The following is a 17,439-nucleotide window of genomic DNA, read 5'->3' on the forward strand; positions in this document are numbered from 1 at the left end:
TTCAATAGAAGTGATAAACAGTTCTGTACTGTATGTGGCAGGTTTTGCACTCCTTTTTTTTAAAAACATATTTAATAATGAGTAATATGCATTTGGGAAAAAAAGTTGAAGCCAAATCTTCTCAGATTTAATATGTACTTTTTAAATTATTTGCTTAGAGTATCTGTAATTTTTTTTTTCTAGTGATATGACCAGATTTTTTCAGGGGAAAAAAACAAGTTCTGCAACTTTTCTGTGTTCTGCTAAGTTACTGCGAATCTATAAAAGGCTATTGCAAGAAAAAAAGAATCTCAAAACTTCTGTGAAAGCTTTTTCTAATCAGAGATCTGGATCTTAGGTATTTGTGTCTTAGTATTAGCACAAATAAGACTGCAGAGTGGGCACCAGAATGCTGAGAGAGAAAGAGGAGAGATGTTGTAAGACTAGCTGCATGATGGGGAAATTCTTCAAATATTTCGTGCTGATAATGTGTGGCTGTCCACTGATATTAGGCTAGATTCCTTCATTTAACATTTGCTTATGTTAGTGCTCTCGTTAAGTGATAAACGCTATAGTATTAATTTAGGATGTAACAGTTGGATTCTCTTTAAAATTCTTTCAATATGGATGAATATTTTGTAACTTTTTTTTTTTAAAGTGGAGGAGAGCTGTTTATTCACATGGTTGCAGCATGTTAGTGACCCCCTAGCGTTAAGACTTTTTAAAACTCATTTTGACAGCATAAACTGAATTCAGTGGTGTTGGGGTTTGTTTTTGTTTGTTTTGTTTAACCTTGTAAGCTGCTTGTAGCTTTAGTGTACTGGACATCTTACTGTAAATAGGTACCCCAAATAGTTTCATTTTTAAAAAGAATTTTATCATTATCTCTTCTGTGTAGAATAGTTAAAAGTTATTACCTTGTGAATAGCATATAATTTGTTTTTAAAATAATAATAATTTTGAAAATATTTATTTGCATTAATAAGGTATTTTAAACTGTGGAAGTGTAAGAACAAGAAAAAAGCTTACTGAACTTTGAAGGCTACCTTAAAAAAAAAAAACACAACCTTTTTCTGCTTCATGGTTTTTAATGCTTTCTTCCTTGTTTCCCCTTGTCATTATTTTTTTTGGACGGTGTGGGGATGGGGCAGGGACTAATAACAGAAATTCCGTCTTGAAAAAAGATTGAAATTTGTGCCCTTCTTCTGTATATTTTAATTATCGTTCCATCATTCTACTAACTATTTTTGGTATTTTTCTTTGACCCAGCTACTTTTCCGTCTACTTTTTCAGCAAGTGCCTGGGAATGGGGGCAGGATAAAGAGTAAATCTTTAAAAGAAAGGAATTTTTGAGCATACTTGATAGTTTTCTTGAGCAGCATTTGCCAGTTGAGTGCTGATAATTGTTATGGTACTCTTGCTGAGTGCATAATAGCAGAATTCTTTTGCAGAATTAATTTGTGAGCTGGATTTGTGAAGCTTCTGAAATGTTTTTAAGGCTGTCCGTTGGTGGTTGGAGCTACAAGGGGTTTTCTCGTCCGCAAGTGTTATTTCCAGCTGTATATGTGTACAGCAGGAAAAAGCTAAATTCCTTTCTTTGTCCCATCTCCTAGTCTACAAAGGATCAGCGACTGGTGTATTCTGGCAGACTGCTTCCTGATCATCTGCAGCTGAAAGATGTTCTCAGAAAAGTAAGCTTGATATCAACACCATATGATATTTGATCAAAAACCCCTTTTTGGGAAAGAGGAATTTAGATTTGTGTTGTTTAGCTTCAAATTTTCATTGTTGTATTGAGAGATGTAATCATATAATGTTGACATGTTCAGGAGAATGTATTTTCAAGTATCCCTTGTATGCAGGATTGTGATACTTCTAGATTGAGGCATGTTTACGGTTAGTGGGAGAGCGAGCAGGCCGTGTAAGTCCCAAACAAGTGATATGCAGCATGGACTGACTTCTTTGGACAGTTTCCACTATGACCTAAACAGAGTAATTTAACACATTTGTGTTGGTTTTGGGCATCATTTCATTTCTGTACATACTTAAATCTGAGAACTTACATTAAAAATGGCACTTGTGTAAGCAAATTAAGGGTAATATATTTATATGCAAAACCAGAATTCTAAACTCCTGAATGGTTTTGCTGGGAAAGCTATTTGATGTCCTGGTTTTATTTGTCAGGTATCAGCTGTTCCTGATGATGTTTAAAAGTTCCTGTGTTTTTTATGTCTTTTTTTTTTTTTTTCATTCTGCTGGTTCATCTTGGGGAAAAATAATGTTACTAATCTAACTTTGGATTCTCCAGTCAACATTTAAATCCACATCCTGAGTACACATGACCTCTGATGTAGGAAATCTTGAAATACATCCACTTAGTTCTCAGATGCATTCAGATAGTTTGGATTGATGCAGCCAAGTAATAGCGACTTCATTAAGTTAGTAGAGTTCTTAAAAATGTATACAATAAGATGAGGTTCAGGGCAGATTATCAAGAACTTTGTTTCAGTTTTGATGGTAACAGAAAACATGATGCATTATGTTGAGTATTCTCTAAACTCCTTGTAAACAGGTCAGGATGCATCAATAGCTATGTTTGGGAAATATATGGTCATTAAACAATTACACAGTTTTTAATCTGATGAAATAGGTAAGCTTTGTCATACACTACCGGGGTGTCGGTAATGATACTTTTTTTGTAGCGTATGAAGGTAAAAATCAATGTACAGACTGTAAGAGGGGGTTACATTTTATTATTGGGTATGGAGGAAAGTCTCTAAAGGAGAAGGATGCTTTAGTGAAAGCAGGCAACTGAACTTCTGTATTAAGTATGGAGAAACTGATGCAGAGGAATCTTGCCTATCACTTGAGCAGACCAACGGTGTTATTACTTTATAATCTTAATTCTTAAGTAGATTTAATTAAATTGATTTAACTGCTTACCAAAAAATGAGTGAAATTTACTATGGAAACTAGAGCTGGACTATTGCCAACCAGTAGATACATTGTGTACCACTTGAAAGTTCATGAAAATGCTTATATAACTTACCTCAAAGCTTAGTTTTGCTTGTTAAGGACAAAATGAGGTCTGAATTCCTTAAATTCACTTGGCCTGCTTGCAGCAGACTAGTTATAGAAAACAGAATTTCAAACCTTACTTACATACTAGAAGAGAAGTTTTGCCTAACTAATGTCTTCCTTCACTATGCAGGGGCTATATGTGACTTTAAAGGCATTTTGGTAGCCTTATAGGCCCTGAGTTTAGTTAAAGAAACTTAGTGAATTTAGAAACGTACTCATCAGTCTTAAGCACAAAGTTAAAAATTTATGTTTCAGGAAGAGGGTTTTTTTTTGTGCTCAAGTTTTTAAGAGCTTTTGGAAAAGAGGTATGATTGCTCTTAAATTCAGTCTCATTCTCTGCCACATTCTTCCTGCTTGATTAGCTATAGATCCCTGATATTATTTGAGTATTTGTCAAATCTCTCAAGTTACTTTGTGATACTTGCTCTTTGATACTGAGCAGTGTCATTTCGCTGATATAAAATACCTTGAGGCTGTAAGCCATGGCACTCTTCAAGCATAGTGATGTTCAACAAGTGATGTATAAATAGAAATATATTGCAAGAAACTGTCACGTCACGTAAAGCTGTACACTGTAAACTTACAAATAAGATGTCTGCCTTCCTTTGCCTGTCCAAGTGGCACAAGTTCTTTTCTAGAAAGAAGGTCACTAGTTAGGTTAAGGGCTTTTGATGTGGTCAGAATGCTGATCACCTGCTTTCAGTGCTCTCTGATCATTGCTTACTATCACTGACGAGTAAGAAACTACACTTAATGTAATAATGAGGCTGTGGTTGGGGCTAGAAACTGATACACGCGGAGGAGTTTAAGTGAATGTGGATAAGGATAGGCTATGCTAGCAGTAGTGCACAATGGTGTATAAAAGGAGTTACCCAGTTTTCTTTATTCCTGAAGATGAAAACTTAAAAATGAGTGTGTATTTTAACTTTTTTTTTATAGTTTAAAAAAAAACCTGTAAGCCTGGTATTTCTAAATGTCATGTCATTGCAAACTGCAGCTTGACTGCACCACATCGATTTCAGAAGAGGACAGAATTTTTTTTTGGTTGCTTTTCTTATTTAAAATTTGGTTACTGAGGAAGCTGTAGTGTGCAATTCCAATTCACTCGTAGCTGTTCTTGTTGCTATGGCCATGTAAGTTTCAAGCATGCTGGTATAATGGGGTGTTTTAATTTGGTACAATGAAATAGCTTCAGATTGAAGTTGTTATGGCATCTGTGTGGCAGGGGGGAGTATATTCATGAAAGACCAGAGTGGGCTGATTACTTGCATGCTGACATGGCTTCAAGCAGTGCCACTTGATCGCTTCCTCACTTTCAAATATTTAGTAATACTCAAGTCCCCTCTAGTGCTTCAAATAGCATTCCCTGAGCATGGTATAGCTGCAGGGGCTCTTCAGTTGGGTCTGCAGGTGAGGTTTGAGCCAAGCTTAAACTAGAGTGAGGTGGAGGCAATGGCTGGTACATTTTTCTTATCTTGGCTTGCTTGTGGAATTCCAGTGCCTAAATTTTTCATTTACCCTGATGTCTTAATTGAATAACACTCTTCATTAGATCTCAGTGATAATTGTAAGCATCCTTAACTTTAAGGAAACCAAACCCTGTAAAGGGTTTGAGATTTTTCCAAAACAAAAGTTAAAGGTGATGATATACTTCTCACGTTTCTCTGTGTGGTCTTCCATTGGTTCTGCTGTACTGCAGTTCTAGGGAAAACTGGGGGTAAGTGAATGTTCAATACGTTATTGTGGACAGTTGCTAAGAAAACGTGAGTTGTGAAACAGTAGACTTGTGCTAGGCTCAAGTTTTGCTTTATAGTCTCTCCATTTTGTATAATGTATCTTTACTGACTGCAAATGCAACTTTGAAAGTGGATTTTTAAATAATTTTTTTTGTTTGTAAATTTCTCAAATATTGTTGCTTTAGCTCTTCAATTTCTTTGATTTCTAGCAAGATGAATATCATATGGTTCACCTGGTATGTACTTCTCGGACACCCCCAAGTTCTCCAAAACCCAGCACCAGTAGAGAAGGTCATGGAGCCTCAACCTCCAGCAGTAGCTCAGTGAGTTTGGTTTTTTTTTTTTTCATACACAGGACATGAATTTCTTCTGTACTGAGGAAGCTTTCCAGGAATTTCTCTCTTAATTTTTAAAATGTGACTGTAAAATAATGTGGTGAAAGTAGAGCATGCCGTATGAATTCGTACAGTTAGACTTGATTATTTAAGGGTGTCACTTTATTTAAACAAAGATGACTTTTTTCAAATTACAATACAATTATGTTTATTAGATGATAAAGTACTACTTTTTCTAAGCTATTTTTTATTTTTAACACTTTATTGAAAAGTATATTTTCCTTTCTCTCCATATCCTTTGGCAGAAATTGAACAGTACATTCAGTTTTGTTTTTTTAAAAAAACAAACCCAAGTTCTGATCTGTTTTGTGAAAATTTGTCCCACTGAAGAGAGACCAGTCAAATTAGTGCCTGTGTTGTGCGATGGACAGGTGGAGTTTGGCCGCTGCTTGTTCTGCTTGGCAGGAATTGGCCTGTACTTATGTAGTAGCTTCAAGGTAGTCACAGTGTCTGTAAGACAGTGAGAAGTAGGGAGTGTTTGTACTGTTTTATTATTTAAGCTGTTCATAGAACACTTTTGTTTAGGGTGTTCTGAGTCTTTCCCTCTTCACACCCTCCAAAATTGATGATGTTCTTTGGTTGTACTCTGACAGAAGTGCAGTTAACGTTTCTGTTGATGACTTGGTCGTCATCGGTGTAATTCCCTTGGCTTTTTCCAGAGCTGGCAGTATCGCTAAGCGACTCTTCAAGTTTAGTCAGAAAGGAATGTATACAATACCGTTGTAGGTAGTTCTCATCTGTGGTGCGTTATCAGCATATGGAAGATAGCCTTCCAGTAATAAGCCGTCTGTCTTCATTCCTCTGTCGATAAGGTACTGACTGCTGTGTGACAGTCAGAAACACGAGTGGTTTAAGCGATAGTAGAGAGTGGATAGTGGTTACATCCTCTCTTCAAAGGCAGTATTTATATCTTTGCAAGCATGACAGAGAGGCCCTCCTTTGTGATTGTTTTATTACTACATAGATCAGTTGTAAATGTTGTATTTAAATGACTGTATTAATGACTCCTTGAAGCAGTCAATATGCACAGTGTTAAATTCATAATACTGTGAAGGCAACAGCTTAATCCCAAAGCTTGAATGGCCTTTGTTCTTCCATTTGTTTTTTACTTTTATTTTGCCCCCACTGTCTAGTGGTAAATTTTTCTTGTTTTCCTTTGTAGGGCAAATGTGATATGGATGTCTTAAGTAATTGCAGCTCCTCACTTCCTGAGTTATCAAAGTTGAAGAGGATTTTCTACTGAGTAAACATTACAGTAATGCTTAGCAACAGGATTTGGGGATTTATTAACATTAAAATAATGCGTCTCAGTGGCCAAATTGCGGTCTTGTTATGGTGACAAATAATGTAGGCAAGCCAGCTGTTGTCCTGCTTCCAGCATTAAGCGTTGATCTTGGAAAGCATTGAACTTCTGACACACTAGGTTTAGGTGTGTTCCTGGGAATCTAAGTAGTTCCTAGCTACTTCCCTTCTACCACCTCCTGCCCTCTCCCAGCTGGCACAGTGAAGAGGATGATGAGTAGAGGAGTAGGATGGGAGACTGAAGAGAAGAATGGAGGAATGGTCTTTTAAGCCACTGCAGGCACTGTTGTCTCTGAATATAAACTTGTATCCTGAGGCTGTAGTTACTTTTGTTAATAGTAGCCACTAGAAATTTTGTTGCTGCTAAATGTTCGTTGAATTAAGCTTTAGTTTGGTTGAGCTTTTTAAAACCTTGGTTTCCAGTGTTCCCAGTTCCCTATCAAATGTTGAGTCTTTCTGAAAACTTTTTTTTTGTATGTGCACCTGAGTGCAGTTTTGAATTTCTCCTTTTACTAAAGGCTTGCCAGAACCAATAAAACCCCAGAAGACTTGCCTGGTGCTTATATTCTCAATAACATTTTGACAAAGCATTAAAGCAAATAGTTTTTTTAAGAGACGGTAGTAAATCTTGTAACTCTGGCAAAGAGATCCCCAACCTCAGTTTTATTTATTTTTAAGAATTTGGACCGTTCTGGATCAACTGCTGCCTCACCCACAAACCAAGAAGCTTCATCTACATCTTTGAACACTAGTGCAGATGGAGTGAGGCATCGTAATCTTCCACAAGCACAAAGCACTCCCACACCAAGCCACCAGTTCCCTTATTTAATGCAAGGGTAAGTGAGATTGAAGCAATCCTCAGCTTTTTGATACTCTTTAAAGTGCTTTAAATGTTCAGTTACAATTGCGTTTCTTTCACAGTCTGCACTATGATTTGGCTAGTGGATCTTAAAGCCTAAGTCACATTTAAAAACATTTTTAATATGGACATAAATGTTTTTAACCAGGAGTCAAAGAGTAAGTGTTGTTAGTGCTCCACTTCAGGCTGGTTTTTATTTTTTCTTCATGCTTTCTGCCCTCAACTTTGTTGATAAGTGCAGTTGTAATATTTATCTAGTGGATGTAGTTAGTAATGTAACTGATAAAATTATTGCTTCTGCTTGCTTTTTCTAATCCTTTATTGTAATAGTGAACACTAAATTCTTATCAGAATATGATGGTTCTTAGTTTTTGACACATAAGAGCTGTAACTCTTCACTTCTCCATGTTGGATTCAACTGCAGAAATGATATGCAAATGTTTTTGAGTACATGCAAATGCTTGTGTATCTACATTTTTCATACATACCAATGAAATGTAACTAGTGTACATCTCTAGATCAGATCTGTTATTAGGTAACTTTCTAGATTTTTTTCTTTTTTTTTTCACTTAAAGCAGCTTTAGGAATTTTTAACCCATGTGACCTTTGCAACTTCTTAAACATGGGTTTTTTTTTATTTTCTTCCAAGGGTTAAACAGGAGGATAGTGTGTTCTGAGATGATAGCTGCCATTTCCCCAGGGAACGCTTTAAACATTTCTTTCTGACAAGGCGTTCTCCCAGTGCTGTATAGATTCTAGAGATTTTCTTTGGAGATTGTTGAAACAAAAAGCTGTATGAATCTGCTAACAGTAACAATTATTTCTGTCACTGAAAAGAGATTTCAAGAACTGTTGAACATTTACTTAGTTTCAGTTCAATTTACTTGCTCTCTTGTTAGAGTTAACCGAGACTTGACTAGTCTTACTGGTTTTCATCCTGAATTACTTCAAGTCCTTTTTATTGTTTATCTGAAATGTCTACTGGGAAGAAATTGCCTTTGCAGTGGGTGGGACACTTATGTTATTCATGCATCTCTGCAGAAGTGGTTATACTTACCTTTATGACAAAGCTAGGTTCACTGTCAAGATTGCGCTTTGGTGTAATGTAAATTAATTCCAGAAGTAATTTATTGTGTGTTATGTAAATTGCTAACCTGTAAGAAGTTTTAATGTTTTTCAAATTAACTTTTCATGTAAGCGTACCTTTAGAGTGAGTTTTTCGTCAGTATATTTTTGTAAAAGTAATTTAATGGAACGCTATCAGGGCTTAGGGTGGATCTTTGCTACAGACTGGTAGGCGCTGGCTGTGCTCAGTCTGTGCCAGTGCCTCCTGTAGTTTGCTGGTGTCTTAAAAAAACCTTTTTAATGCTTTCAGTAATCTTCTTGGATGCATCTGTTTTTGCTTCAGGGCACTGCTACTTGTATTCCAGCAATAAGAAATGCCTTCTGTTTTTTAGCTGCTCTCTTAAACATTGTATGGGACAATGAAATCTAGCTTTAATGTAATTTATGCACAGACTGAGACTTGTTAGGAACAATGAAGGTTTGTAGCTGAAATTTGCGTTGCCTTCTCTTACCTTTTTAGTAATTTTTCATACTTTTTCATTAACAAAAACTTATTCTACTGATGGGGAAAGGTCTCCAGATGTGTGAAAATGTATGTGAGGGTCAGTTTTCTTGAGCGTTTTGCAAGTGTCATTAGTAAAGTAGTTGTGCAAAAAAGTAACATGAATGTTAGGTGATTAAGTGATAGTTTTGATGGTTTTTCAGTTCCTGGCATAAAGCTTCAGTGTGCAAGTTGAATACCCTTTGGGAAAACAGCTAATTCAAATTGTTAAAATATAACAGAGAAAGCAATTAAAACTTTGTTTCATTAGAGCTTTTGTAAATGCTGTTTTCTCAGAATCTAGACTTCAGTTGGGACTGGGCAAGTAGTTTATGTATCTATCAAGTCAGTCTCTTGCTGTGGAGAACAAGTACAGCATCGTTTGCTTCTATGGACTTGTTTGTGGATCAGGGCCCCACTGTGCTGGGCAGGTACAAGCAGAACAGATGGGCTCAGTGGTTTGCATTTCACATTGCAGAGTACCCGCAAGCAGTAAACAGACAAGAAACATCAAGAGAGTGAGATGATTTGTCAAGTGTGGGCAGCCCATCTAATGAAATGTTTCTGTGTTGTGTGCATAGTAATGTTTGAAAGTGAACAACAAAATGCCATACTGACAGCATACAGTATGTTCTAGGACATAAATACCTTGCTTCATCAGCTCCCTTTGCTCACTGTATATTTTTTTTCTGAAGTAGCAAATAACATAGCAGACGATATTGAAATATCCTAATATCCCAGCCTCTCATAAGACTAACACTAAATGAAATGTCTTTGTGAGTCAAGGTCATTAAATAAATGCAGTTACTGTCAGTCATGCAGATGGCAGAGACTGAGCTTTTAAGTCTGAATAAAAAGGTCTTATTTTTCCATTAGTGGTGAGCAGTATCTTCACGGTGATGCTAGCTAACTAGTCTGACTTTACCCTCAAGTTGAATCCCAGTTAGCTCATTTTAGGTGTCTTCCATAGACCACAAGAAGTAATTCTGAGCTTTCTAGCCCTTTAAGGAGAGTAGGATGCCTCTTTCTTTTCAAAATATTCTACCATAGCTACCTCTACCATTTGAGCCTTAAAAACTGTTCTCTGACTTAACTTTTCTTCTACTGTCTGCTCTGCTTTGTTCTCCAATCTTGGAATGCCTGTGCCTGTCCAATTTGTTTCTCTGCTCTTGTGGTGTTGCTGCTGTTCTTTTGAACTACGCTGCTTCTTGCCTCTTTCTCTTCTTTTTGGAAAGAAATGAGGAGAAAACATGTGCTACTTTCCTTTCTCTTCTAACAGCAAGCCAGCTTGCTTTGCTGAGAAGAGCCTCTTCCTTTGGAGGTTCTTTTCACTGAAATACATTACACTTGTGTATACAGTTGTTCCTGAATTTCAAAAGCTAACTTAATACCCTGGCAGCTGTAATAGCTGTATAATTGACAATGTCTGCCTCATTCTGATTTTTGATGAGCAAATAAAATACTGCTGAGCTAGTTGGCATTCTAAGGCAGAAACCAGTTCTTGAATATTGATGTCAGATCTTAAAAAGTTAAATCTTGGGTCTCAAAGTTCCATCTTGTAGAAAAGTTGTTGGAAGAAAAGGAAAAAAAAAACCCACCTCGCCAAAATGTTTGGGAAGGGAAAGAATATGACATAACTGAAATCTGTGGTTTGTCTTAGTTGACTGGTTTCTTAATCTACTGTTGAGCTGTAAGACATCAAGAAAGCAACATTTGAAAGTGGAAGAAAGCAGATGTTCAAATCCTATAACATTTCTAAAAGATGTATCAGTGAAAGAGAGCTATTAGCCTAAGGCCTCTCAACTTTTGTCGAGCTCAATTTAGCAGCTTTAAAGAACCACCTTAAAATCTGTAACTGATGAGAAAAAGAATTGGTGAGTTTCTGCAGAACTCCCTCAGGCAGGGTGGGTAGCACTGCTTATTGGTGACTTAGCTGGAAAAATAGGTGTGGTTGAAGAGTGAGTGGTCCTTCCTATTCGCATCCCCAGGTGATATCGTGCGTGCTTGAAATAGAGACATTGCTCAGTGATTTCTCACAAGGTAGTACTTGATGACACCCGTGGAGAATATTTGAATCATCTTTGTGTTTTGAGGGTCAAACATTGTATGGATTTTGTAGGAGTCATATTTCTCGGTGTTTGCCAGTTAAGAGGATAGAAAAACACATTCTTAAAGCTTGCAGCCATGAAGATAAAAGCATGATTGATGCTTTTCAATCGCAGCTTGACAGCTTTGCTATTCCAGCATGTTAATTACGCGTAAATAAGTAGCGTCAGCAGGGCTGCCAGTTCCCCCTTGCAATTTCTGGAAGAAACCTAGAGTATTGCCTATGATTATCTCAGTTTGTATGTGGTAGCACAAAAGCAGCTTTTGCTTTCTTTTCTTTTTCTCTTTTTTTCCCCAAACTGTTGTCAAAGCAGGTTATGACTAAATAGAAACATAACAAACAGTTTTCGCAGAGGTCGTGGAGTTGCATAGCAGGCTCTTGTCCAGAATGACAATGAAATACTTAATCATGCGTAAGATGGAAAAAAGATTTTAATACCTTCCTCCCATCTTTCTTTCTGGGCATGTCTTGTGTATCTGAATGCCTGGTAGACTAATGAAATCTCTTGGTGATATCTTTGCAGGGAGTGCCTTACTTAGGGAACAGGTGTAGTCTGCAGTACAATTACAGCAGTCTCAGCTTTTGCTACCTGCAGTCTGAATAAACTTTTCTTCGTGCTTTATACTCTCATGCTGTCCTGAAAGATGTCCTGGTTTACTACAGTTCACTACATCAAAATCTTTGGGGAAAAAAAAAAAAAACATGCTATGTGCTCTAGGAGGTAAGAGAGGCTAAGAAGTTTAAAAGTGGACAAAACCAAACCTAAAACTTATGTATAGGAGCTTTATATTTCTTGCATGTGAACTGAAGTTAAAAGCCTGAGGGAGGTGAATCACGCTCCAAATATTGAGAGGGGGAGGTAAATAATTGACAGTGTTCTTAGTTGTGATCTTCAGAAGCTGTCATTGAAAGATTAGTTTGGTGTCTTTGCTCATGTTCATTTTTTCATGTTTTTGATCACAGTGGTATTTCAGGTATTGCTTCTGAAAGAAAGTTGTAGAAGGCAGTAAGTTTTCCCTTTACAGCTCCTGCAGTGCCTTTAAGGGTGGCCTTTGAAGGTAAAAGGAATTGTATGGTAGAATATGTGTTGTGTACACAATTTTGAAAAATTTTCAATATGATTTTGTCCCAGAGGTGCAGCTAGTGACAGACATCTAAGCACAAAAACATAAATCCTCTTTCTATAGAAATAGCTTTGTACATTGATTTCTTGGATGAAAATATAGTGCTTTTTTGCAATGGGTGGGGTGATGTCACTACATGTTATTTTGGTGCATTATTGTAGGGGGACAAATGAGAGGAAGAATGCTACTTTAATTGTTTTTTAGTATTAGTGCGTTTTATAAATGTGGCAATTTAGAACTGAATTTTTTTCTTTAAATCCTTCTATAGCAATATAGGCAACCAGTTTCCAGGCCAAGGTGTTCCTGCTGGATTTTCTATGTATCCTGCATTCAGTCCCTTACAGATGATCTGGTGGCAACACATGTACGCACGTCAGTACTACATGCAATAGTAAGTCTGCATTATCTTAGGTAGTACTGAGTTAAGCTGATGAGGGGAAGTTATTAAAAAGTTAAATGTTTGCAGGATCAAAATGTCTGTTTATTTTGTCTGTCAATGCTGTTTTACAGTAGGTTTCGTCCAGCAAATTGTAAAACCCAGTTTTGGACTGGAATTAATGTATTAATAAGTGAAGATTTCAGGGAGAATGCAGTTTGTTTTGACATGTATCATGTCTGAAACTTTGTTTTTATTAGTGTAGAAAAGAAGACAAGAATAGGCTTAGACTTTGGTGCATTTTTTTCTGACAAACTAGTTTTATGTTTAAATTTTTAGCCAGGCTGCTGTTTCAGCCCAAGGGACTTCCAGCACTGAGCCAGCAAGATCTGCAGTTTCCCCAGCTGTAAATTCAGAACATGGTCCTGCAAATGAGCCCGCAGCAGCACCAAATGTAGCCGTCCAGGAGAACAGGCCTGTGAACCCGAATGTTCAGATGAATGCACAGGGTGGCCCAGTAGTGAATGAGGAGGACTTCAACCGGGACTGGCTGGACTGGATGTACACGTTCTCCAGAGCAGCGATTCTTCTGAGCATTGTATACTTCTATTCTTCCTTCAGTCGATTCATCATGGTAATGGGAGCCATGCTGCTGGTTTATTTGTGAGTACAACAGTTGAGTACAGCTGCAGATCTGATATGTAAGAGTGTGGTGCTAATGTATAATCCATTTAAACTGCAGAGAATTACTGAAATAGAAAAGTTTAGACACTATTCCTTTGCAGTACAGTGTGTTAAAAAAAATATTTTATTTCAAACAAGCAGAGAAACTGAGAAATTGTTCTCAAAACTTGTACCACTTGTATCTGAAACACAGTGAAGTGGAAAAACTCCACAACTCGTGAAAGTTGTAAAGTAGGTATGTAGTTTATTCAGCGCTGCGGCACATGAGGGATAGCTCCACCAAAGACATGCACGCCTTTTCGCAAAACCTATCCCTCTATTTATTCCCCAAAATGTTGCATATGCATTAAGTTTTGTAATGCATTCATTCATATTAATTACCTAGCTCCGCTTCATGTTATAATTAGCTAAAGAGTCCTTCTGCACCCTGGTCTCTTGGTCTCAGTCCAAAGAACCAGGACGGTTCCAACTTGTTTAGAGGCCCAAGCAGTCTTCTTTATCTCTGTGGCCTTGCAGGTGTTGTATTCTCTCCTCTCGTTTGGGTTAGCAGTTCCTCCCCTATCATCACAGCTTTGATCCTCTTATCCTGTCTTTGCAGGCCCAGCAAACGTTAATCATATATTGTCCGAACAGCTATTCTTAATTAGTTAGTCTTTGATCCCTTGTTAACTTTAAATCCCCCTGTCTCAACAGTGCTCTTAAGTGTTGGTGATATTGACAGATAAGTATTGTAGAAATGTAGAATTTTGGGATGGAAATTTAGAAAGTGGGGATGAGGGGAAGGAATTTTTCATATAGGTTAAGTGTATGCTTCCATAAACTTAGAACATTTACTGCTTGGATATGAAAGGAAAATTACAGAGCTAAACTCATTTATATTTCAAAAATAACATGGGATTTGTGCAGGAAATTGTGTAAGGCAGAATTAAGATAGTGTGACTGTAATGGTGAGTATTAGGTCTGGTAAAATTGCAGGGACTTCATTTTTTTTTTTTTTTTTTTTACAATGCATCATAAAGACCTAAGCGCACTCTCTATTAAGAAATATCAGTATGGTTGTCATCACTTCCTTTATATATGAAAATACCTTAGTAATGTAAATAGAAGTAGAAAACAGCAGTAATGCTTGATATTTTGGTCTGATGTCACTCACTGAGAGTTTCTTTACAGTGTAGTCTCAGTCTTCGGAAGTACTGTTCTGTTTCTCATGTAGATACAGTAGTTGAAATATAGACACTTGAAAACATAGGAGAGACTTACTTAAAAATTACAATGGTAATGTGGTTCAAGCCTTAGCTGAATTATCTGTGGAATTTTTTTCCCCAGAAAATCAACTTTAAACTATGAAAATTAAGGCTAATTTTCAAAATTAGTGTAACTTAAGTACTTAAAAATAGGGAGGAAACCCCCAAAAAAGTATTCTACATATTTAGTCACCTAATAATGGTAAGTTACTCATCTTCTGGAACAGACGGCTGTGAACAGCACTTCTGAAACTTAAAGAACAGCTTTTAGCAAGACCCTTCTTAACCCAAACATCAAAGAATAGCCATTCAATCTAGACGTAAGACTTGCAGAAAAATACGTGTAGCTTCATTCATTTGAAAGTATTTGAAAAATTTATTGTAGTAGTTAGCTGTAGCAGAAAAATCTTTTTGTTCCTTTCAAAAGAAGTTTTCTGTTGTTCCATTTTCTGCCATAGGCACCAAGCTGGATGGTTCCCCTTTAGGCAAGAGGGAGGCCAACAGCAGGCAGCAAATAACGTGGACGTGAATCGTGATGGGCCACATGCAAATAATCCTGATCTTGAAGAGATGGTAAGAGCAGACATGTCTTTTGTATCGTAAAGGTAGCTGTAATGCCTGGACAGAAAGTCAATGTCCATGAAATGAAGTTGGTTTAACCAGAAAGCTTTCAGCATTGTCTTCAGGGTTGTGCCTGCTGCTTAAATTCCGTGTTTTTCCAGTCTGATGATTACTGATTGTCTCTTTCAATCACAGACTGTCTTCATGCTAGTTATTCTTCAGGAGGTTGTTTTGAGAGAAGTTACTTAATGTAGGAAGATATGGCTGCTTATGTTATGTCAGAGCTCTGAAAAGAAGCAGTTGAATTGCTTCGATTTATCTTTTTAAAGGAACGACTTATGGATGATGGGATTGATGAAGACAGCGGAGAAGATGCAGGTGAAGATGCCAATACAGAGCAGCAGCCTGGACTCATGGCTTCTGCTTGGTCCTTTATCACAACTTTCTTCACATCACTGATCCCTGAAGGGCCTCCACAGGTTGGCAACTGAAGTGGAAAAGAAACTGTGTCGGGCAGCCTCAGTAGCTGTGCATAGAGGTGGAGCAGATTCTAGAGAGTGTTCTAAATACAGTGCAATTTCTGAAAATTTATCACGGTATCTTTTTGATCATGGTGTACAAAATGTGTATTATTTTCTTTTGGCTTTCTCATGCGTTGACTATTTTTAAGCACAAGTGGACTACTTAAATGCTTTCTTTAAGATTCTTCTTTATCTGAAGAATAAAATGTAAAGATATCGGTCTTCCATGTTTTATTTTAATTTCAAATGTGTATTATACTGAGGCAAAAAGCTTGTACTTCATCTGCGCCATTGCCTCTTTAAAGAGCTGTTAAAAATATGAGTGTTGACAGACGTTTCCAAATGCTGTTTATTAATCTGAATAACTTAAATGTATTTGGTGTAAGTTTTATGTGGAGTATGAGTTAGCACCTGGGATTTGGAGTTTATATCATTCCTGAAAGAATGCAGTGAACACAAGGATCACTTGTTAATGGCGTGTTGTCTTCATGCCACAAGACACTGAGCCTCTTCTTGTACATTTAGAAAGCCAAAAGCTTTTTCTTGAGGCTATACTGAAGTTCATTAAAGTTGGAGATGTTTGACAGCTCTTCAAAGACAATTGACAATGATGGGGTAAACCTTAAATGTTTGATACATACAGTAATTTTTAAGAAAAATGTAGCTGTGCTGGGGAAAAAACATGTACATTAGGTTTTTTTAATAAAAACTGTTGTGGTAACTTTTGGATGTTTATATGCATATTTGAATGCAAGCAACTAAACAGTGCGTCATTAAGGATGAGGATATGATTGATTTGAGAGTGGAATAAAGTTATCATGGTGGCATTACTGATACTGATGGAGTGGAGTGTTTGTAGCAGCGCATACACAATTACGGGTATGTCTCAACAGCAGGATGTCTGTATTATTAAAGTTAATTAACGTGATTAAAACTGACAAAAGGAAAATTGTGCATGAGATAATAGTGCAGTACTACTGTTAGGTTTTTCCTTGTTTTCTTTAGATTTTAATCATAGCCAAGAAGTTACATTTGGTTTTGTTCCTAATTCTGAAGTTATGTGCTATCTAACGGAAAAATGGCTGCGAAGGTTCTGTTGTGCTACAACCAAAAGAAAGTGGATCCAACTTAGTAATTTCCAAGTACAGGGCAAAGCTCTTAAATAGGTCAGAACAAGAGAGCTATAGGGGTTTGGGTTTTTTTGCTTGCTCATGTCAAACAGCTGAAGCAATGCAGTGAAATTTTAAAACTTAATTTTCTTTGGGTTTGTACTTTAAAGCACCTGTCGGCATTTCTAGGCCTTATTGAAAGCTGACTCTCAATTGGAAAAAATAAGTTTGAACAAAGGTTTTTAGTTTAAACAGCTCCAATGGAATGTTTCTTGAGTTAAAAGTCTCTTTTACAAATCTGTCACAAGAGGAGAAATCTAAGTCTTACAAGCATCAATTATTTGCTGTATAGGCAGCAATGATAAGTCATGTTTATGATGTTTTATTCCTATGTTACTGTGGAGAGCTGCTCTCAGTTTAGGTTCTTTACTACATAAACATAGAATGCATAGACCTTGTCCAAGAAATGTAACCATTTTAACTGGGTCGATGGATCTAACTTCACTAACACTTAAGAACTATTACACAAACTTAGATTTTTAAAGGAACAGAAGAATATGAAAACACACTGCTGGAAAAATAAATGAGCAATTTAGCCAGTGAGCACTTGATGCCTTAGTTTATTAACCAGAGATCATGAAGGAAGTGAGTAACAGACAAAATAACAAATTCGCCAGGAACTAGCCCCCTCCCCACTCCCACCGGAGGGACCCCAACCCAGCCGCGCTGCCCCGGCGCGCCGCTAGATGGCGCTG

At 37.0% G+C, this 17,439-nt stretch overlaps 1 protein-coding gene across 1 annotated transcript; it reads left to right on the forward strand.

Moving 5' to 3' along the window:
* Window positions 1-1,592: 1,592 nt before the first annotated feature.
* On the forward strand, window positions 1,593-16,072 carry HERPUD2 (HERPUD family member 2; the record flags this gene model as incomplete). The annotated part of the gene is made up of 7 exons (XM_010073240.1): window positions 1,593-1,670; window positions 5,006-5,119; window positions 7,172-7,329; window positions 12,458-12,580; window positions 12,905-13,228; window positions 14,952-15,066; window positions 15,384-16,072. Coding segments are annotated over 7 exons (1,074 nt in total), but the record flags the coding sequence as incomplete, so codon positions are not given.
* Between the last annotated feature and the right edge of the window lie 1,367 nt (window positions 16,073-17,439).

The sequence above is a fragment of the Pterocles gutturalis genome, unplaced genomic scaffold (genome assembly GCF_000699245.1).
Source record: "Pterocles gutturalis isolate BGI_N339 unplaced genomic scaffold, ASM69924v1 scaffold9112, whole genome shotgun sequence".
Lineage (NCBI taxonomy): Eukaryota > Metazoa > Chordata > Aves > Pterocliformes > Pteroclidae > Pterocles > Pterocles gutturalis.